The sequence below is a fragment of the Apteryx mantelli genome, chromosome 15 (assembly GCF_036417845.1).
Source record: "Apteryx mantelli isolate bAptMan1 chromosome 15, bAptMan1.hap1, whole genome shotgun sequence".
Lineage (NCBI taxonomy): Eukaryota > Metazoa > Chordata > Aves > Apterygiformes > Apterygidae > Apteryx > Apteryx mantelli.
In genome coordinates, this window is record NC_089992.1 from 16,888,641 (window position 1) to 16,910,896 (window position 22,256).

Sequence of the window (22,256 nt, forward strand, 5' to 3'; positions counted from 1 at the left end):
AGACTTTTGCAACCTTGAGGTGTAGGCTACTGTTTTAAATATTTATTAAGTATACACAGTCCACTTTTCTTTAGTACATGCTGTATGATCGCACCAGGTGCAACACGACTGTTGCTACAACTTGGATAAAAGCACATTCCTGGAAGCTGCTATAGTATTCGTGTGCATCAAAATGGTATGTTGTTGCCGTTAACTTTTATTGTCATAGGATTGACTATAGGTACAAAGAAAGATTCATGAGTTGGTTGAACTCAGTCTGCTATTTCAGCTCAGCAGCTGACATCAGAAGGGTTTCTGAGCTGCATTTGGTGCAGCAGACTGTGCTTGGGAAAGGTCTGGCTCCAGTGCAGCCAGCAATGGGCGATGGGCAGCAGGAACTTTCCTGTAGAATTGGCTGATATTTCGACTTTAAGCAGCAATGCTTAACTAATCTGAAGAAACCTTCCAGCTTCAAGCACTTTGCCTGGCTAGCTTTACAGGATTTACTTGTTCCTAAATACTTCTGTGTTTGCTCATTTTGTTATTATCACTAACTGAGATTCCTCACTGCAGATCAGAGTGGAGACAGGCAAAGGACCCTCTCACAGAAATATCGAGTCTGGAGGGGATGTGTATGGGAGATAGAAGAAAGCAAGAAAAAGTATTTGACTTTAAAAAGATTCTGTAATCCTCGAATGTGGGAAATTCAGGATATGTAGAAGAGGAAACATGGGAGAGAGAGGATGTGACAGGAACAGGAAGAGAATGCAAGGAAGAAAAGGAAAAAGTGTTGAAGGGAGAAAAACAGACAAGGGGGGAAGTAGCTAAAGAGAGGAGAAAAACCGACAGAATGTGTAATTGGTGTATACTTGATGCAGTTGTCTGAGCTGGTCAGCAAGGCCTCCTTTAGAGGCAAAAGTGTATTACAAGAAAGTAGTCAATAAGCAAAGCAAAAAACATTGCACCTCTCACCCTTGCATGGAACAAAACTTTCACAGTTATTTTGTGCCCTGATTATAATCCTTCCTTAAGGGGAAGGAACCTGCCCCAGGTTAGCCTGTGCTTGTTGGGGCACGTGCTGCACCCTGGGACAAGTGGTCTTGGGAGTGGAAAAATAAGAGTTACCAAGCATGGAAAAGGGGAGTGAGGAAGATAAGCATAGCTGGAATGGAACAGCAAGGGAAAGGACTGAAGAAATATGAGAGCTGCTATGTGTATAGCTGTTGATTCACACAGCTTTAAATCAAGCAAGAGCTGTACTGAAATTTTAACAGATGCTTGCCTGAGATTTGTGATGCAAAGGGGGGTAAAAACAATATCCTGTATTGTAAGTAGCACATATTAGACCTGGAACACTCAGCAGATGATGGAAATTTATTTAAATCTTCTGAAAAAGAAGTGATAAAAGCATCTTGGGAGGCTTGTGCAAATATAGACAACAGACAAATTTAGCATTGTTGCAAGAGAAGTATAGGCAGTCTGGTTCTGTAGGTACTTAATCCTGCATGTACTGTCCATTAAGTTGTAAATGTAATTCTGTATATCTGTAAAATGTGTAAGAGTCCTGGGTGATTCTCTGGCTGCAAACCTGGTAGTCTGAATCTGTTGGTCTTTCCTTTGAGGGGCGGGGAGAGAAATCCTTCAAAGCATTCCTTAGAAATGTGTTTATAATATTCTAAAAATAAGGAACTTGATCATAATCTTCCTACAGAACTCTGTAAACAGCACTTTAAACAATTCTGCCAATGTTTTGAGGCACAAAGGATCTCAGTAGTTACTGGTATTCAGCTGTTCATTGCCTAAAAATGAATGATGCTGGGTGAGGGGTATGGGTTTGAGTTCAGTGTCTGGGGCCTCAGTAACATCTAGACGATCAAAGTGGTTATTCATTTGGTTATCTGGAAGATAGAAACTTTGTAATCCCTTTATCCAGATGCAGGGGAGGAGCTGAGATGAAACTACTAAAGAAACTGTGCAACCCTGGAAGCAAACAAATAAAAAAAAAATTTTGAGTCATGTCCCCACCTAGTTCCTGTAAAACACGCTCATTTTCTCCACTCTCAAAATACCGGGTGTGGGGTTTTTGTTTGTACACGTCCAAAGAACAAAACAAAAAACCCCGTAATACATAATTATGTAACTTTGGATTATTAGGCTATGAAATTTGCATATAATATCTTCAAAGTGCAAAATGGTATCAGGTAGAGGTAGGGCTGGTTGCTCAATATTTTTTCCATTGAGTGGTTTTATGGCTTTCTTTTTGAATTGTTGCTTATAGCTTTGTCATTCTTTGCCTGAAACTTTCCTTATCAGGTGTTTGCGCTGGGGTTGTTCGCCTCCTAGCCCTAGCAGAATGGTTAAGCCATTAATGGTACAGTAAAGGACAATGTGTAGGCTTTGCAGTGTTGAGAAAATCTGTCAGTGCCATGCTGGAGAAACACAACTTTCCTTGATTCTCTACCATATAAAACAAATGTCCATCACTACCCATTCTTCTTAATCCTAGTGAATTTTCCTATCCGTTTTTTCCCTATCCTAAGAAATATTTATTCTTACATCATCACTGAAGTTATGTTAGTTTGGCTGCTAAAAACCGAAGGAGCTTTAGCCTGCAGGCACCATCCTCACCCTCTGTCGTGGAAAAGATGGGAGATTCTCTAGGATGTTATCCCAGGTGGATACAAGATGCTGAGCTTCGTCTCTTCCTGCATCTGTTTGGTGTCAAAGAGAGTTTTCAGATGCTGCTTAGACTCTTAATTTAGCAAAGAGTCCCAAAGCCTATAAGAGTTCATAGTGTCATTGCTGAACAGCATTTGGGGGAAACCCAAAAACAATCCCCCATACATATTCTAAGGCCAATGTATCTACTTGTGTTTGGTAAATCTCAGGAAAGGAAATTAAATAAAACTATCTATAATCGATTTGTCCCCAGTACTAGCCTTCAAAAGACTGTTCTTACATGCAAGGTTAAACAGTAACAGCTGTGTTCTTAAGATTGTGTCTTTCTAACTTTATATACCAAAATAATCACTAATTTTAGGTTCCCAGTTTGGAAATATTGAAAGTTTGGTGAGATTAATTTTTTGTTATTTTTTTTTAAGAAGCCACAATGTGGATGTCTCCATCTAGTATAGCCAGTTATTTAGACCCTTTGTAACCAGGAGAGATAAATAAGCACTTCCGAGGCTTGATTCATTTGAGATGCCTGCCCTAGACGTGTGCTTCCCTTGGTTGATTATAAGGGAGGCTAGGGGAGTAGTCAGGTCAGGTGGCTACATCCGACCTTGCAGATATTTATTTATATGCAAAGAGAGATGATTCCTACTTTTTGCTTGATTACTTTTCTTACCAAGTGCATTGATGTGCTGACTAAGAGGAGTCTGTTGCAAAGACAGCCTTAAAGGCATACAATTATTACAAGTGTGCTGTACAAATTGCTGCAGATCATTAAAATAAGAAGGATAGGCAGTTTAAAACTGCCTTTCTACTTACCTACCAAGACCTGAGTTCAAAGTTTTGTGTCTCCTACAATAGTTGATAACGCTCAAACACCCACACCAGCTGTGTTTCACAGCTCTGCTTTGTCTCTTGCCATATCAGTTCTGCAACTTCTGTAAGAGAAACGTAGCCCTGAAATGAATGTTTGATTACTTTGGAGGTCCTTAGCTTTAAATGCAACCTGAAATTCTAGCTCAATCAACAAAATAAATATAAAGTAATTAGATATTTTTTGAGCTCTGCATATGAAACCTTGCCTAAACTGTAGGATTTTTTTTAAGAAGATTCAATTTCAGTTTCTTCTGTGAAGTCTCTACAAAGTTTTATCAAATCTGTGAATTTTGATATTTTGCACAGCAGGGACTTTGTGGGGGTGGGAAGTTCCATGGTTGCAAGAGTTAAAGGGAAACTATCAGAGCTGACGGTGCTCCAGAAACATGCAGAAAAGGAGCATATGCTGGTGAACAAAAATAAGCCACGATAACTTTTTCTGTTACGTGCCTTTACCTCTTCTCTTTACACAGATGCAGCCTGTTTCCCCTGGCTGTACATATATCACTTCTATTAAAGCCAGTGAAAATTAGGCATTTGTATCATCAATGATAAACTGATCATGGATCTTGTAAAAAAAAAAAAAAAATAGGAAGATTGACAGTTTGGCCCCCAAGTGTTTAGGAACTAGTGTTCTTAGGTACTGCTATGCTTTGCCTGTAGTTGGCTGTCTCTCCTGGCCTTACATTACTGTGTTTTTGTTATTTTTTATTTTAGTACTGATTTAAAAATAACTTTCTATTTATTTGCTTTTAAGGAACTCTACCATGTACCAAATGGCATGTCTCCAGGGAAGCTCTCTCACGGGATGGTGTATGGAGTTGTGCACCGGACTGACAACAACCATCAGAGAGAAATGGTGGTTTATGGCTGGTCAGCGGATCAGCTGAAAGAAGAGATGAACTACATTAAGGAAGTGAGCTATGCTTTCAGCTTCAAAATCTGTTCAGTATCCTTTCCCTGTATTCATGTAGAGCTGTGAGTGTGCGTGGGATGGCTTCTGTCTAGGCCAACACCTGGATTTGAATTAGGAACCCACTCTGAAGCTAAAGGCTTGCCTTGCTGGGACCCGAGTTAAAAAAATGCATGTTGTATACCTGGGAGCTGTGCGGTCCACGCTCGGCTCCTCCGTGCTGAGTGATGCTCCTTACACTCGCCGGCTGGGCTGCAGTCAGGCAAGGAAACTGCCAAACAGACCTTGGGGTACCCATCCCAAAGCCTTCATGATTTCAAATTTGATACAGAAGAAACTGTAAGCAGACAGACACCTGGAAGGATGAACTCTCTGCCCTCTTCCTCTGCTATCTCCCCTTCCCCCACCCCAGTTTTGAAAAAGCTCCCAAATTAGGTGATACAGTAAAGTCACTTGGATGTGCTTTGGGGCAGCCTTAAAATAGTCAGCCTAATAAGGATGACTTTGTACTAGTTTCTCTGTGCATGCTCATATATCACAATTGACAGGAGCTCTCCTGAAGCGAAAGTGCATTTCTGATGCTGCTGGTCTCTGCTTGAAACTCAGCATCTCTTCACCTGTCAGGCTCTGCCTCTCAGCCTTTGGCAGCAATCCCCTAATTCACCCAGAGCAAACAATTTGACCTTCTTTTTCCATCCACCTTTGCCACCCAGGAAGCTATTGGTCAATGCTTATTGTATTATGGTGATTCAAGCACAGGAGAACGGTGTTGATACAAAAGGGAGGAACGCGGCGTCAGGCCAGCAGTGCAAAGGACTGTAATTATGTAGGCTCCTAGCATCTGCTGGGTCTCGAGCTATCAGCACCTGCTTCTCCCCTGTATTACTCATGGTGTGCTAGCAGCCCGGGTTCACCGCTTTCATTCCTGCTCTCACTGCTGGGAACGTCCCTACCACTGCTTCTTTCAAGAAGCGGGAAAGATGAGGAGGAGGTGTGCTGAGCAGCGGCCCCTGCTCTGCTGCCTGGGGAAAGCTGCGCTCAGCTAAGCCAGCTTGTGAACTTTGGTCTGCCAGAGAAGTCGCATCTTAAGTGAGATCATCAGAGTCTTAAATAAGAGTCCCCTGCTCATGCCACATATGTGCTGACTTCAGTAGACCAAAACCGGTGTCCCATGTCAGAACTGCTCGCAGCTTCTTCTGCAGCCAAGTCATCTCGTGAAAGAGAGCATATGCGTGTGCGCAGGGATGGGGCAAGCAGCACTTTGATGAGGGGCTACAGCAGTTGCGGCCTTCTGCTGTGTTTCACGCCCCCGGGAGCACGTGGCGGGGGAGGCTCGTGCCCACTCCTGGCACAGGTTTGGTGGCTGTCGCCCCTCTTCCCAGGGGCAGCTGCCAGAAACATCCCCGCTGACGCTGGTTTTCCCCTCGTCCCTTCCTGAGCCTCACCTCGGCATTGCAGAGGTGAGGAAAGCTCGCTGCCCCAGATTATCTGCAATCAGGCTGTGTCTGATAGAGGAGAGGAAAAAAGAAAGAATTTCAAGTGCGTAGCTGGAAGGCAGACTGTGGGCAAACACTGAGCTGCAGTGTTTGCAGTGCGTGCTCTTGAGCAGACTGGGCCTGTGCATGTTTACAGTGGCGTGCAGACGCAAGCCGGCTTCCAGCAGGCCTTTGTTTAGAAAGGCGAGTGTGATTTACACCCATGGTTCTTACCTGAAATCAAATTGAGTACTCTGTTCTTCAAATTCTAGAGATGAAATTACACTGATAAATTCAGGTTAATGTGTTGTTTAGCCAGCTATGAGCCTTAAAGTCCAAACGCAGTGAAACTAAAGAATTTATCTTCGAAGGACACTTGGAGAGAACTGAATTAACCACTTTAAAATGAATGAAGCTGTATTAAATTCAAGTGTGGATGCTTTTTTCAGACAGAAAAATGTATATGTTCAAATTACTTTTAATTCATTTCTAATCAAATTAGGTTAGAATGAATAATCAATAATTTAATTGAAATTTGTTGTTTAAATTATTAGTTTACTAGTTTTAATTTAGAATTGCTTGGAGATATTTATTCAGATCATCTCTATATAGACAAGTGCTGGAGTTCTTAGGATAAATTGCTTTTGGCAAAAAGATAGCTTAATAGTGGAAAGTACTAAAAGTAACAATGAAGGATATAGAAACAAAATATTGTGTCCCAATATAAACAATATAATAAATAAGTTTGATCAAGACATTTGATTTGTCTAACACCAGGTGAGAGCAACTCTGGAAAAAGTAAGAAAGAAAATGTATGGGGAATATGATGAAATGAAACGAAAAATACAGCAGCTTACCAATGAACTGAAAGTAAGTATGCATTTATTTATAGCGAAGGCATAAGAGCATAACTGTTCCAGTATTATCTAGAGATTTTTTTTTTCTTCAGCAGGACAGAAATGAATTCTCAGATGATTCTGGTTCATTGTTTTACACGTCATATCTATCTACCTATTTATTTATTTGTTTATTTGTTTATTTATTTTCCTTCTAGAAAGGTAAAAATAGGACATGGATGCTTTTGCATATGGAATTACTAATTGCCTGCTTCTTGGAAATAAAGCAATAATCTTGATGTCATCTTGAATAATCTTACTGTTAAATTGACATTTTTATTCTGTGGCAACTTTAGTCTTCAAAAAATTCATCCTGATTTGAGAGGAGGAGGGAGAGAAAGCCTAATTTCTGTGAACTGAGTTAAATAGTCTTAATGGTGCTAAGAAGTTGCATCTCCCAGCTAGTAAGTGTTGTAGGCAAACACCAACTCAGATGCAGTTTTGTCTACTTTACTGTTGATTGTTACTGAATAGCAGTGGTGAAATTCTGCACTTTCAGATCTCCGGTTCAGTCAGTAGAAATGCTGCCCGCTCTGAAAATCTCTCTTAATAAAGGTTTCTGACCAGCTCTAGCAGAATCTCTAGTCTGGAAGCATATTAACAGTTTAGGATGGATTCCTTCTGACATAAATGGCACCTTGAGGCCCCTCTTTTTTAATGCTTTAGAGTACCTGAAAGAAAGCACAGATGTTCTTCTACCTAACTAAATATTATAATTTTTTTTTTTTTTATATGACCACCATCTCCCATGCTGTTTTGGTATCCTATTTAAAATCCTTTCTATACTCTTCCCTTCAGCTTTGGATCGCTACGCTTTTTTCCCATCTATTTCCAGGACTACTTTTTGTTCATGAAGTTTGTTTGAAGTTTGTACTTCAGATATCCTGCCCTGGGCAGTACGCTTCTTCCTACAAGTTCTTATCTTTTATCTTTCTTAATCCATCCAAAGCATTTTTGCTTTGGTTTTTGGTTTGGTTTGGTTTTTTCTAATATAAGCACCCACTTGTATAGAGTTACCAGTGACTACTTGGCTTCTGCTCCCTGTGCTGGTCTAATCCGTGTGTGGCTTGGTTACTAAACACCGATTGTTCTCAAGATTGGTCCCTAGTGTTTGTGTGTTTTTATCAAGAAACAAATCTGGTCAGTCCAAGAATCTGAGTCAGGCTGGCCTTCTTCATTAGTAACATTTTTCTCTATATATTGTTGAATGGTTCATAATCATTTATACTGTTTGGGTCTCTGTCTCCTTGTAAATTATGTCACTTTGTTGTGCTTTTTTTCCTGTTTTTTAAGTGTGTGTGTATGTGTGTACATAACCAAAGATGACAAATTGTCACACAACAAAGCTCTGGGCTGACTTCTCCTACCTGCTTCATGTTGTTGCATCCCTGAGCCTTCCTGATGTTTGCTTCTTTATGCACCTGATTAGTCACTTCTTTTGTAACTGAGGCCACGCTGCAGTTCACCCAAACCTTTCTAGGTTGCCTCGTTTCTTGCGTTCACCTGGCTTCCACCCTGTGACTTTTTGCAGTCGTCCTGCTCCTTGTGTAGCAGCTTTCTGAACTGGCATCAGTGAAGTGTCCTCTTGCTCCTCCGAAAAGGGCAGCTGTTAGAGGGATTACAGGCTAGCAATAAACACAGATACTGGCGCCGTGTTTCTGTTTGCATATTTGGATTACAAGTTACATTTGTTTGTTTTTTTGAGGTACAGGGATATGGTTTGGGGCCTGTATATTTTAAGCATCCTTGTATTGTGAAAATTAACCATAGGCTGTTTCTCTTTTGTAGCTCCTTTTGAAAGAATAGGTTAACTTGAACATTATTTTACTTTTTTTTTTTTTTTCTGCTCAGGTGACAAATGCTCATCAGGAATCCTTAGAGAATCATGTGCGAGTGCAGGCTGCAGCCTTAGATAGTTTCAGTGAAATGAACAGCTCCTTGACATCAGCATCAATAGACTTGCAGGTGCGTTTTTAATAGCTGTTTCATAGCTGACAGTTGCCTTTTCTGACATAGATTTGAGAGTATGCATGAAACATGGATGACAAATAGAGATTCTAACACTAAACAAGCCTGTGAAACACTGCCTTGGATATTTGAGGCAACTAACTTATGAAAATAAGAAAAAAAAAATCCAACTGTGTCTTTTAAAAGCCTATAAAAATAGGATACAATAAAGAGATACTAAACTGCAGCAGACTAATGCCACTAGCCTTGTCTTTGTGAAATATCTTAGGTGAAAATGCAATTTATCCTATATTGTGGAAAACAGCACATCTCCTGACTTATTCATACCTTTACCTGTTAATAGAAACGGAAGTGGCATGTTTGGATGCTAAACACTAGTGAGGCTTTACATAGCTGTGAAATGTATGGGGGAGGGAGAAGGGGTGAATGTGCTTTCTGTTTGAAAGACTTTCCAATTCTCATGTAGCTGAGGTGAACAACTTAATGCTTCTGTCCTCTTGTATGTCACAGTTTTTCTCAGTCTAGCATGTTTAATATGTATGGCATGGTTCTTGGAGAGAATAAAGGAAGACTGTTGGGAGTAACATTTATACTGAAATTAATCCATATTCCTTTCTTTGTTTATAGTGTTCCAGGGCTCGACTTCAGTGAGCATATTCCTCGTGGAAATATTTTTTAGCAAACCAAATATAACAAAAAACAAAATTTAAAATACTAAAGCTTGCAAAGCTGTTCCACAGCACTGACAAATCAGGAAACTTTTAAATGTTCTGCCTGTGCCATAATCTTTTGACTATGTTAGTTCACCCGGTTACTTGTGGTTTTAATATGTGGTTTATATCTTTCTTCTAGAAAACTCTAGTGGATGTTACTTTGGAAAACACTGATATAAGGGAACAAATAAGGAATTTAAAACACACACATGAGCAATCTATGGAAAAACTGAGAGAGAAACAAAAACAACTGGAAACAGCGCAAATTGAAAATCAGTTACTGAAATTAAAGGTACAGTATTTATACTCCCCTAGTAATATTGCACAATAAGGACATTATGAGTATATTCCTTGGCCTTATTTGTAAAGGATTCTTCATCCATCATGCCTTGGACTTTACCTAGAGCTGACATACTTCTGTGAATAGATACTATGTTTGTAGTAAAGAATTACAGATGGCAGCAATTAATTTTTCCATAGCATGAGATTACTATTCACGGATGCTGGCAGGTGAAAATCTGAACTATTAATTGTTTTTTAAGGTCCATTACTGTAAGTAAAAGAATTTTATAACTCTAAGCAGTGCTTTAAAAATGTCTTGATGTTGAGTTTATTTATTTGGTATTGTCCAATTTTTAATAGGTAATCTGTTCAGTTTTATGAACATACGGTCAGCAGAGATGTACTGTAACAGCAAACTTCTTGGACAGAGTATTAAGCTATTTCTTCCAGAATAATGCAAAACGCAAACTGGAAGGTTTTGCATGCCGGAAAGTTTTAACCATTTTTCTCTCCCTTCCTGACAAATATATTCCTTTAGTTTCATTAAAAAAAAGGGGGGGGGGGAAGGAAAAAAAGGAAAAAACCCTCTTCTGGAAACCCTTGTGTCTCTTGAAATTACTCAAAATAGAATAATTTGCATATAGTAGTTTATGAGAATTTGTCACTGTGACTGCTAGTTTACTCATGTCTAATTTTGTTGGAACAGATGTTTCTTTTTAGCTCTCCAGTGACTTATATTCATGCTTAATGATGAATGGTTAAAAGAGAAAACACTAATAGAAGTGTATTCCAACTTACAGTACGTATTCTAATATCCTTTCATAGCGAAGCCTTAAAGCTTGTAAAAGTAGCTGCATTTTGTACCTGATACTGTCAGCAGGAAACAAAAAGAGGGAAAAGACAATTAAAAGAAGAAAGCTGAGCTGATGCTATTTAGATTTCAATACAGAAATTTGGACTTTACAGTAATCTTAAGGACATGCACCAACAAGTCAGGGAAAGGTATGCATGCTTCTAAGGGCAGACGATAGCAGATAAGTCCCAATTCAACTGAGTGCTTAAGGATGTGCTTATCTTTGAGCGTGCTGAGGTCAGCAGAATGTGGGTATGGGCCCTGCCTTAATGAGGAAGATGTTTAAATTTGTCCCTCAAAGTTGCAGTTTTATTACAAAGTTAGTGGATAAAATACCTTGCTGTTGTCTTTGAAAGTTAAAAGTGACATTTTATGTGCCATCACACCTGGGGTTTAATTCTAGGGGAGAATGTAAGACGATGGTGTGGAGCATAGGGGTTAGTAGTGGAAAAGCAATAACCACCGTATGCCCTGATTATTTCCTGGGTAGGAGAACCACACCCATGGTTCTTATTTACTAGGTTTGGTTTATTCATAGAACCACAGAATAGCTGAGGTTGGGGAGGTTGTTTAAGAATATTATAACAGCTGCCCTGCTGCATCTTCCATTTTATGCTTGTTTTTACTGTTCTCATTGCTCAAACTATAAGTGAAGGAGTGATGGAGACACAATGCCAGGGATCATATTCGAGTTCAGTGTATCTTAAGGGCTCTAGGGCTGATTGTTGGCCTTTTCTGAATGATGTGATTCTTTCAGGCTTCCTGTAACACTGGAGGTCTCATGTTGTACTGAAACTTAATTTAACTCCAGCTCCTCTCACAAAGTGCAAGTTGCTGCCTCTGCACCAGTGTAGCTCTGGGTGAGATGCTGGATGGGATGATTGCTGTACAGGTGGAGTCTCTCAGAGCTCGGTCCCTTTTCCAAGGATAGCATACCCTGTTATCCTATGGGGCAGGAAAATGGCTGGTTCCCACTGGGCAAGATAGATGCAAGGGTTCAGTAAATCTTTCAGTCCTTGAAATGAAAAAAACTTGATCATCAAACTCAGGTATTTCGTGGCTGTGATCAATACAGGTTCCAGCAGGGAACACTGTAATCTTCTCCCAGATAAGTGTGTTCCTCCTCTCCCTGACACTGCTGTAGCATGTCGCTATAGCCTTGTCTGATTTACAGCTTTTCAAGTATAAGAACTATGTTATGGCTAAGGTGCTTTATTTCGTTTTTTATTGCAGTTTACGGTGCAGATGGGCTTAAGTTGTGAATGTCCTATCTAGCGTTTTAATCACTGAGGGTGTGGTTCAAGCGAGCATTTTGAACCAGCGTAAGGGGAAATCCTGTCTCTGAATATCTATTCCTGCCCTCTTCCCTGTGCCAGTAGTAGTGTTTCTGGTCCTGTGGTTAAAAATTAACCCTCCCCCACCTGTGGGTATATTAATTTTCAGCCAGATCTGTTTCCTGATCTAGTTTGCTTCATGGTCACCCTTGTTCTTGTGCCTGCACAAATAGCACTGCAGGAAAAAGCAAGGGAGAGGAGGGAGGGTGCAGCTGTTCCTTACAGTTAGCAACCCATACTTAGGCTCAGGCTAAAGTAAGCAACGCTTTGAGAGTTCACGGTCATTTAGAAACAGGAGTTGAGTCTAGACCATCTCTAACCTACACTTCTGTAATATGAGACTTTATTTTTCAATGGAGAGCAAACTGAGTAACTGGGAAGCTGTTGTGGAAGGGCTGACTGCGGAGGGGTGGCCTGGTCTTGGCTAAGCAATGGCCAGTTAAATTCAGGCACCCTTGAAACTTGATGTAACTGTGCCTTGTATGTATTTGAATAGCTTCTAGACTGGAGGAATTTTCTTAAATGGTCTGGATGCAAATGAAAACGTGCTGCAGCAGCATGAACTTTACAACAAGGTGGGACTGAAGTTCAAGGTGCCATCCTCGCATTATGTGAGCTCTTTTCTCTTGATGGCAGCAGTGCTCTAGTGACTTGTGGATCAACTGTGAATTTCTCTCTGCCCCTCTCATAGGTGGAATCGTCTCAAGAAGCCAACGCTGAAGTCATGAGAGAAATGACAAGAAAACTGTATAGCCAGTATGAGGAAAAAATGCGAGAAGAGGAGCAGAAACATAAAGCTGAGAAAGAAGTCCTCCTAGTATGTACAGCCCATCTGTAAGAGTGGTGCTCAGCTTGGGCATCGTTTCTCAATCATCTGATACTCCAGAGATGACATACATTTCTTCACTGCAGTCTCTGGGACTTGTCATGCCACCCTTATTAAGCTTTGCAAGCTATTGGAGGTCTAGGGCCGACAAAAGAATGTGCTCAAACACAATCATAGTAATGACGATGTAAATTTCAAAATTTGAAATTAAGTTAGTTGTTTTTCACTTCTGATTCTCTGGAAGTGTAAAATATAATGTGTGATTTTAGTGATAGTTTAAGAATGGAAAAAGTCAACTTACCTGGATGCTACTGGGGCAAGAACTCTTCCTGTATCCTGGTCCCCCACTCCCCCCCACCACATGTAAAACCTTTCTATTTGCAGTTTGTGTTTTTCTAACTGATAGATAAAGATAGATAACCACTGAGACTGAAGGTAGATTCTCTTGCCTCTTTTTATTCATATTGTTTTACATGTGAGAAAAGTACGGAGCTGAACTTGGCAAACTTTGGTGTTTAAAATACTGTTTTCTGGAATAGCATATTTTTTCCCACTGTTACTTAACATGTATCCTCAGAAGGGAGAACAAATATCCAAGAAACGTGTAAACACTTTTCTCAAACTTTCATAATTATGTTTTACAAGTACCCATGCACTTCAAAGTGCCCCAAATCTTTTATATTCTATAGTATTCACTTTTAGGGTCACAAATCTTCCAGACTTCTAGGGCAGTTGTAGTGTAAACTTTTATGAGTTCTGCTTCAGAACTATTAGCCTGACTCTGTGGCCTAAAAAATTATTATTCCACAGTTATATGTTGTATGTTAGTATGGTTATAAATGTCCTTCTTTGAAGGAGGAAACAAATCGACTTCTGAAGGCTATTGAAGAGGCAAATAAGAAGATGCAGATTACAGAAACAAGCATACAGGAGAAAGACCGGAGAATTGGTGAGCTGGATCGGCTGATTGAACGCATGGAAGAGGTATGAGAGTTAGTTGTTCGCTTGCTTTAAAGGAAATGCAGAAGTACATGGAAGTTTTTTTTTGTTTTTTTTTTTTTGTTGCCTGCTACTCAGTACCCTGCTCCATGACATACTATTGCTGTTTGCATCTCACTTAGTTACTGTATTCATATAAGTATATGCACCTGGACTACCAAAGAGACACTGTGATTAGGTGGTTCTTCTGTCTGTCTTGTGGTGTTTACAGTCAGGGCTGCTTAAGGTGTCAGGGTTTATTTAGTAAACCATCATTTTAAAGAATGAGTTTTAAAAGGCCATTCTGCCCTCCTTCAGTCTACAAGGTCTCCTGAGCCAAATGAACTAGTGACTATAAATGACCCAAAGTCTCTTAGAAATGCTGTTGGTAGGTCCACTAAAACGTATTTTAATTAGGAATCTACCTTATTATTTAGCTATCTATAGCTAAATAATTGGAATTACACCTCCAGATTTCTCCACATTTGGATGAAATGCTAAACTGAAGGCTTCAAACTGAAAGGTTTTGAAATTTTGACTTCAGATTTTTGCGGCTTGTAGCAGGCTTTTAATCCTTTATGCAGATATCTTACTGGTTTCAATTACAGGTATTTTGGGAAGGGGAGAAAAACAGTCAGTTTTTACTGCCTTTTAATCCAAACTCTAGATTCTTCCTTTCCTGCCAGTATTAAAACACTTTCAATTATTTCTCTCCCTGGCTAAATATTCTCTACCAAACTGTAGTTGAGAGCAGTTTTTTACAATTGACTTTTAAACCTCTGAAAGTAGAAATGCTTTGAGACACTTCTCTTGTGACTTTGGCAGCACTACTGTAAAACTAGTTGTAGCAGTCGCTTCTTTTTATTTCCTGCCCTGCCTTTCTTCTCTTTTATGGACTTTGCTCCAGGGCAAAACTCACACTGGTTTTCAGATGATGATTATTTTAAGGTATTGTTAAGCCACAGAGTATCACAATACCTCTTTCCCCATAGTATACTTTATTATCTGAACCTCATTTGTTGGACATTCTCAGATATCTGAAACGGGTTTATATCCCCTGTATCTAACAGTTACAGTGGAATTTCCTCTTCATTTTCTGGAGTCATTCGTGTAATTGAGAATCAATGTTATTGTTTAGTCCTTAGCCTGAATAGTTTCACTCTAAAAGGGATAAGAATGGTCCTTCTAAAAGACTCTGGTGCTCTTAGATGTACTTTGGTGTCTGTCATTTCATTCAATAGCAGGCATCTCATTATCTTTAAAGATCTGGGCCTTGCTATCTAAAATACAGAAGTAAAGAACATACTGGGAAATTCTAGCAAGCGGAGAGAAGACAGTACTCTGTTCTTCCATGTTAAGTGTTTTTAACCAACTTTAATATAGTAAGTATTTGATATTATTGAGAAATAGATTTTTAAAAGCCAGTCTTGTTGGATTGACTGGTTAGTCCAATGTACATTTATCTGAGCCTCTTTTGTCCAATTCATGCAAGTCTGTTAGTTGAATTAGTGATAACACTGAGGAATCGATTTAGCTTAATGTGCCCCTTTAGTGGCTCCATCAACTTCATCTGGGCTTCAGACCACAGCTTATAAGTATTATGCAGTGAGTAAAGGATTGTCGTATAGTTCTTAAAGTACAGGTGAGTTTCTTCATGTTGGTTGTTTAATTTGCTGTTATCTGACTGATACTTGCAGAGTAAAATTGAATGCCTCCATTAAACTCCAATTAAAGTGAATAGCAGACTCCTGTTAATTTGTGTTGAGTCAGGCCCCAAGTGCTCATAGATCTTCACAAACAAAATGTCAGTGGATACCTAAAAATAAATAGGGACATTTTGGGGAAGAAAATAGAGCAGTACATTTTATCTCTGCCTTGGATTGAGAGATCTTTTTGGAGGAATAAAATGGACAATTTGACACTCGTGTAATTAAGGATGGTGATGACTCAGGTTTTTATTCAAAAATTTCAGTTTCAAGAGCAACTGTATGTCTTCAAATGGGAAAATGAAAACACTGATCTTATTTTCATGCTTAGCTGGGTATTTGATTTTTATTATTTGCATTCTGTTCTCCTGGGCTATAGGAAATGCAGGGATCCTGTTTAACATCTGTAAATTTTGTTTAATTAGTTTCTATTTTAATTTCACAAATGATCTTTTGAATTGCATGAAATGTGCTTAGTTAGGCTTTTACATTTTAACATGTGGAGAACTGAAGGATAACATTTCTTGTTGTTTAGGAGCGTCACCAGCTGCAAAAACAACTGGAACTAAATGAAATACAAATATCTGGAGCAAAATCTGAAACTAACTCGGACAGTGAGAGGTGAGATCTGTCTTATTTCTGGAACTTCTAGTGTTGCTAGGAAACTTTAGGATTTTCTTTGTTTGTTTGTTTTTGAAGATATGTTTTACTAACTTTAAAATTGTAATTTAGTAGGGATTGTCCAGCTGAATATAACCTTCTTTGGTTTTTTTTTTAATTGTTGTTGCAAAATCTAATCCTCTTGATATTTTGTATATAAATAACCTCAATGCATTTTTCTGAAAAGCTGATTGCAAACATGTAGAATACATTCGAGATAGAACTTGTTGTGTTGCTATGAAATAAACTTTTAAAATTATTATAGATCCATGCACATTTGACATATTTGTGAATTGCATTTTTCTTAAATCTGCATTCCCAAATTCGACACAGTACGATCCTGCCTATGAATACTTTGGTTACCTTGTTCTAGACTGTTCAACATATCTTTAAAAGAAAAGAGATTCTGCAGCCTGTATTAAGCTGTAGGACTTCCCCTTCGAAGAGATGAACTCTTGAAGAACACAGGAGTTTTGCGTGAAACTACCACAGGTCTTTTTTGTATAAAAGATGACTAGCAGGGAAATATTTGAGGCTTAGTAGTGCATGCAGAGAGCACTTTAAGGCAGGACTTGGAGAGGCAGGTCCACAAACACAGCGGACGTTAACATACACACATGAATAAAATGAAGGCGTGGAAGCATCTGGCATGTGGCATCACAATGCAGGAATACTGTGAAGTTATTTGGGGCAGGTGAGGGTGACGCTCTTGGCAATTAGACTTCTGTGAATGTTTGTTGTGGAAAGCACGAGGCTTAGGAGGATCTAGTGGTGTGGTGGTGCCCACCGATGACACGTGCATCCGTTGCTACTTCTTTGAGACTGGCGCCTGACCACCATGGCCAGGCAAAGATAAGTTTCAAGCTGAGGCAGAGGCAAAGTTTCAAGAGAAACCTATCCAGCATTGAAGCAGTGTAACTGCAATTGGAATTGCATCCATTGCTCACATCGCTTATTTATATGACACTACTTGTGTGTGTAAAGGTGAATTATAAGCAGAAACTGAATAACCATACTTGATTCCTACTTATATTTCTGTGGCACCCAGAAACTCAGTTTTAAGATTTTGGCATCCCGCTGTTCTGTAGGAAGTATATACATAAAAGGAAGTCCCTGCCCGGAGCATCTCCGGGCCTAATTGTATGGGTCTGTGACCAGCTTAGCTGGTTTCAGGGTAATAACAACTTTTCACATCAGCCAGTTAAAATAACAACCTAAAGTATACAGATGGTGTGTGTAACACAGAACATGGAGATCGAAGATAATTGCCTTCTTCCTTCACCTTTGGGTAACAGGTACTCTTCTCACTTCAGTGAAGCCTGCCCTACCCACTCAGCATGGGAAGTATGCTGCAGTAAAAAAGGTAGATGCAATGCTCAGGCAGGAATCTGTGCAGGGCAAGCAAACAAGCAAGCAGTTGCAATCTGTGCAATGCAAGTAAGCAATCAGGGTTCAGGTGCTGAAGTATGTTCCTTGATTACCTGTCTGCCCCCAGCTCCTGACTGTCCGTCTGATCCCCTGGTAAGGATGAGTCCCTGGTCTGTTGCTCTGTTGCTACCAGAGTTTAAAATTCTGCATGTTTGAATGAGAGACCAATATATGTTACAGTTGTAATCAAAATATAAATTGTGGTTTTGCGAGGCCGTATTATGCAGGATTGAAAAACCTACAGCAATGTCTTGATTTTGAGTTCTTGTCAAAGTGCTGCAGTTACAATTCTGTAGAGTACTTCCCTGTTAATAGGGACTCTTTCTTGGGGGGGAGCGGCATACAATTCAGTCATTCATTAGAATTGTGTCATACAGTTTGCCATCTGCTGCTTTGCCTTAAAATGGTTGTTCTGTTTGCAGCTTCAGCACTTTCATCTGCTGTTCACAGAGCAAGATGAAAAAGCTTTTTTGTTTTTGATTCCCCTCCTCCACTTCTCAAATTCTGTTCAGACTTGAACCTAGGACTACAGGAGTTTATTTGCAGGCAAGAGACTGCTTTCTTTTAATAATTTCAGGAATTGTACATTCAGATAAAAGTGGAGGCTCCCATGGCCAACATGCCAAAAACTTATTAAAAACCTTGCCTTCTGTTCCTTTGCATATGCTAAAACTACTTTTCTGGCAGGCTACCAAATCAGCTTGTGGCAGGAGTCCTGTGGGTGTTCAACTTCTGTGTAAAGTGGATTTGAAGAAATCCAGAATCTGTCTACAGATTCACGCATGCAAACTTAAAACATCCACAGCAATTACTGCTGACTGTTGATGAGTTAATACTATTCCAGTTAGTGTTCTGCTGCTGTTGGCAGCTACACCAAATCCTTGACCCAAGACTGCTCCGTAGTTGGAAAGCACTTAAAAGGGCACCAGCGGACGTGCTTCCTGATTATTTAGTATGTATTTCCCAAAAGTTTGCAGGCAGTAATAGGTCAGGATCAGTGTGCCTTTTTAGTGATAGAGATCTACTTGTCTAAATGCTTTTCACTTCAAGAAAAAACAGACATCTCAAGGAGATGAGCTTTTCAGGTTGTTTAATTGTCAGCACTTTGGGCTGTGAGTAAGCAAGCCAGTATGTAAGACAAAGGTGAGCTAACTTGGGTGGGGACAGCCACTTTGACTGAAAGACTGCCATTAAAATGTACTTTAGACAAATAAAAGTGTCATCTGTTAATGGAATTTGACTTGCGTAGTGAGATACCTCTTGACCTAGTCTTCCTGATTCATGGTGAGGTAGTGGGGTTGTTCTTGTTTTGCTTAGACTGCATAGCTCCCCACTTAACATGCCTAATTTTTCCATCTTCTGCTAGGTCACAGCATCTGGAGGAGGTAGCAGCTAGCCTAAGGGAGCGAATCAAACATCTGGATGATATGGTCCACTGCCAACAGAAGAAAGTCAAGCACATGGTTGAGGAGGTGAGATCTTGTAAAACAATGTATTTTGAGTCTTTGGGGGATGCTAATTCTTTCAGTACATAACCCAAAGAGAGCTGTGTGCTATGTGCGACTTCCCTATGCCACCATAGTTACAAGAGGCAACAGAAGGTGAGTTAAGCATCTAGACCTAGAGAAGCTGAAAGATTAGGTGAAAGCAATTTAATCCAGTTTATATAATCACTATTTTAGGTTATATATTGTGATCTTTAGGCTAACTCTAATTTTGGAGCTCTTTATGGTAGTTCAGGAAATACAACTTAATTTGAAGCATTCAGAGGGTAGCTGAAGAAAAAATGCAGACTAGTCATTAGGGGTGGAAGTAGTAAGTAAAATAGATTCCTTTCCTTCCTGTACTAAAGCACTTCCGTTTCAGGCATTAGCTGCCTTTTTTTTTTTTTTTTTTTTTTTTTTTCCTAATGTGGTTCCTCACAGAAATAGAGGGGCAAAAGCACTTTTTCACCACTCTTGTGCTTTCCTGATCTAATTTTCCATAAAGTTTTAAGCAGTTTTCTCTGGAAAGCCACTTCAACTTGCTGGCCACTTGTATGCCAAGGAACTCTGGCAGTCAGGAGAAGGCTGTGATGGCAAACTTTTCTCTCTTTCCAGAGAAACAGTGTGATATGGGAAATAGGTAGATTAAGTTTAGATTGGAGCTTCACAAAGCAGATGGACATCACTATTATACTGAGACTGCAGAGATGGTAGGCATTAGTGACATACCTTTGGGGGTGGTTGAGTTTCATTTGTGTTTGGATATCAAACATCCACAATACCAAATGTTTGGAACTGATTATAATCTAAGGCATTCTTTCTCAATTCATAATATGTTCGTGCTTAATGATTTGCTATCATAGGGTTTCTGATTAGACATGGAGTTTTTCCATTTTTTGTTGAGGTGGTATAATAATTTTTTACCTATATGTATCCCATTTTATAAGTTGGCTGCAAGATTCTGATGTAGTCCTGCTGTATAATTGGATATGTGATACTGAGGGATCCTATCTTACGTGCAGAGGGATGCAAAACTGAGCAGGAAAAAAAGTGGGATGCAAAAGTAACTTAAAAGCATCTATCATTTTGTGTTAAAGTTCTTCTGTCATATCCTCAGTACAGAAGACTGGTATAAAGAGCCATTTTCACAATTTTCAAGCAACATGGCAGGTAGTCTAAAACTGGGCTGACAATCTTTATACCACAGTATTCTACTAAGGAATCCTTCTTCAATCTAATAATCCAGTCTCTCTACGTAATAGATTACTGGAACAAATATTTTATCCAGAGGCTGTTTCATGTCTGCATAAGTCAACCATCACTTTATGGGCTTCTTTTTTTTCAGACCAGAAGTACTAGAGGACTTGTCACTTTGTGCTATCTGTGGCAAACCAAATGATTCTGATAATACGAGCATGATGGCCTAAGCTTTGTTCTTTATTGCCAAATGCATAGTAAACTGCTCAGTATAACTTGACCTCTAGCGGGCAGAGTTGGTATAACAAATACTTTCAGTTGCATGAAGTGTTTTGGCAAAAGAATGCATAAAGATTGGGCCAATGATTTTTATTTCATAAATATCAGTTATAATGAGTGAGTTTAGCTTGCTGATTCCTTGTACTATAGCTCTATTAGTGCCTTCATCTGCACAGCAAGCCTTTTCCTACCTTTGGTTATCCTATTTTAAAGAGTAGAATGCGAGATGACTAACTCCCTTAACTTTCAAGTATGTTTGCTTTTAGCTGATGTCTGACAACCTGATTTTCGATATCAATTCAATCTCTGTAGAAATCTTTTATTGCCATGTAGCTGTAGGGACTATATTTTTCTCTTTTAGTCTGTGTATATTTTAGTCTTTAATCAGCTTCCATAAGAGCTTACATGTACACCTGTAACAATATCTATGTCTTGGTTAGTGAGCTAACTAATGACTCTTGTAGCAGAGGTTTGATCAGGTTAGACAGTGCCAAACACATTAGGCACTTTGTGGTTTTTATCTTGTGCTATCCGTGGTGTTTGTAGTACTGTTTCACAAAATTTCTACAGTGTTGCTCACATGCTCTATTTTAATTAAAAACCTACAAATAACAGCTCTGTCTGGGTACAAAACGGAGCAGCTGTCCACCATGCAGAAGACAGAGCTCTGCAGATGTTCATCCCCTTAAATACCTGAGCTATCCATGCATGGTATTTGTCATGCTTTTATGCCTCTTCTGCAAGTAAATATTAGAACAGAATTCTTAGGCTGACTTTCAGCATCACTTACTATGCCACAGATGCTGAGAGATCAACACCAAAAATACTTCTTAAAAGCTAGGATGTTGAAAGGGAATGTGCTCTGAAGACACTGTTTTGGAGGAAAATTAAAAACTAGTGAGCAGTAGCACTGAAATATACTTCATGTAGTAAACAGGGAAGATTTTGGAATTGTGCTACTGTTTAAATCCCAGAAAGTGTGTTTGTCAGAGTGTATCTGAACTCACATCTCTCTGCATTAAATTTAACCTAATACAGAGTGTGATGGCTAGGAATATCTAGAAAAGTCACAGAAATGCTGTGTTACTCATTAGTGCAACAATAGATGGTATCTATAAAGTTATGTTTTATCTTACCGTTTCTGAAGGTGCTACAATGATCAATAACTTCTATTTAAATAATGTAATTGAGAAAGAATGACCAAAGCATCTAGGAAGCCTGCTTTTCTTAGCTTCCCTGAGGCATGAGAATAGACTGAGAGCAGGCTAACCTGGAAAATCCACAACAGTAGTGGAAAGAATGTAAATAGTCGAAATTATCAGCAGTGCTTTTGTCAGAAGCTGAACCAAAACATACTATATGAATTGGGTAAGAGCAAAAGGCCAGCATCTGCTTACTTGACTACAGGATGCACTTTATTTAGTGAAAGTATTCATCTTAGTATATTCAGATACAGATTTGAAGTGTAAATGAGAGTTTATTCTTTCAGTGTAAACCTCAACAGGTTCATGCTGTTAGCATCTCCAATTTAAACAAAGCACAGCAGCAGAAATGAAACTCATTTGAAAGGACTGCTGAAAAAACAAGATACGCTGCTTCAAACTCATACGGAGAACTCTCAAAGCTGAAGAATTACAGAGAAGAGTTTTGTGGCTGAAAATTCACAAAATAGATTGCTCTTCAGGCCATTTTTAGGGAAAGATGACAGATCATTTGCAAGTGACAGATGTGAGGCA

The 22,256-nt window shown here is 39.3% G+C and overlaps 1 protein-coding gene across 1 annotated transcript in view; it reads left to right on the forward strand.

The window, feature by feature from the left end:
* MYZAP (myocardial zonula adherens protein) overlaps nucleotides 1-22,256 on the forward strand; it is a 60,054-nt gene that overhangs the window by 11,284 nt on the left and 26,514 nt on the right. The window contains exons 3-10 of the mRNA XM_067305304.1: nucleotides 4,286-4,444; nucleotides 6,694-6,786; nucleotides 8,664-8,777; nucleotides 9,633-9,785; nucleotides 12,654-12,779; nucleotides 13,644-13,772; nucleotides 16,008-16,093; nucleotides 18,927-19,032. Of these exons, the coding sequence (XP_067161405.1) occupies nucleotides 4,286-4,444; nucleotides 6,694-6,786; nucleotides 8,664-8,777; nucleotides 9,633-9,785; nucleotides 12,654-12,779; nucleotides 13,644-13,772; nucleotides 16,008-16,093; nucleotides 18,927-19,032 (966 nt within the window). The remainder of the gene's footprint in view (nucleotides 1-4,285; nucleotides 4,445-6,693; nucleotides 6,787-8,663; nucleotides 8,778-9,632; nucleotides 9,786-12,653; nucleotides 12,780-13,643; nucleotides 13,773-16,007; nucleotides 16,094-18,926; nucleotides 19,033-22,256) is intronic.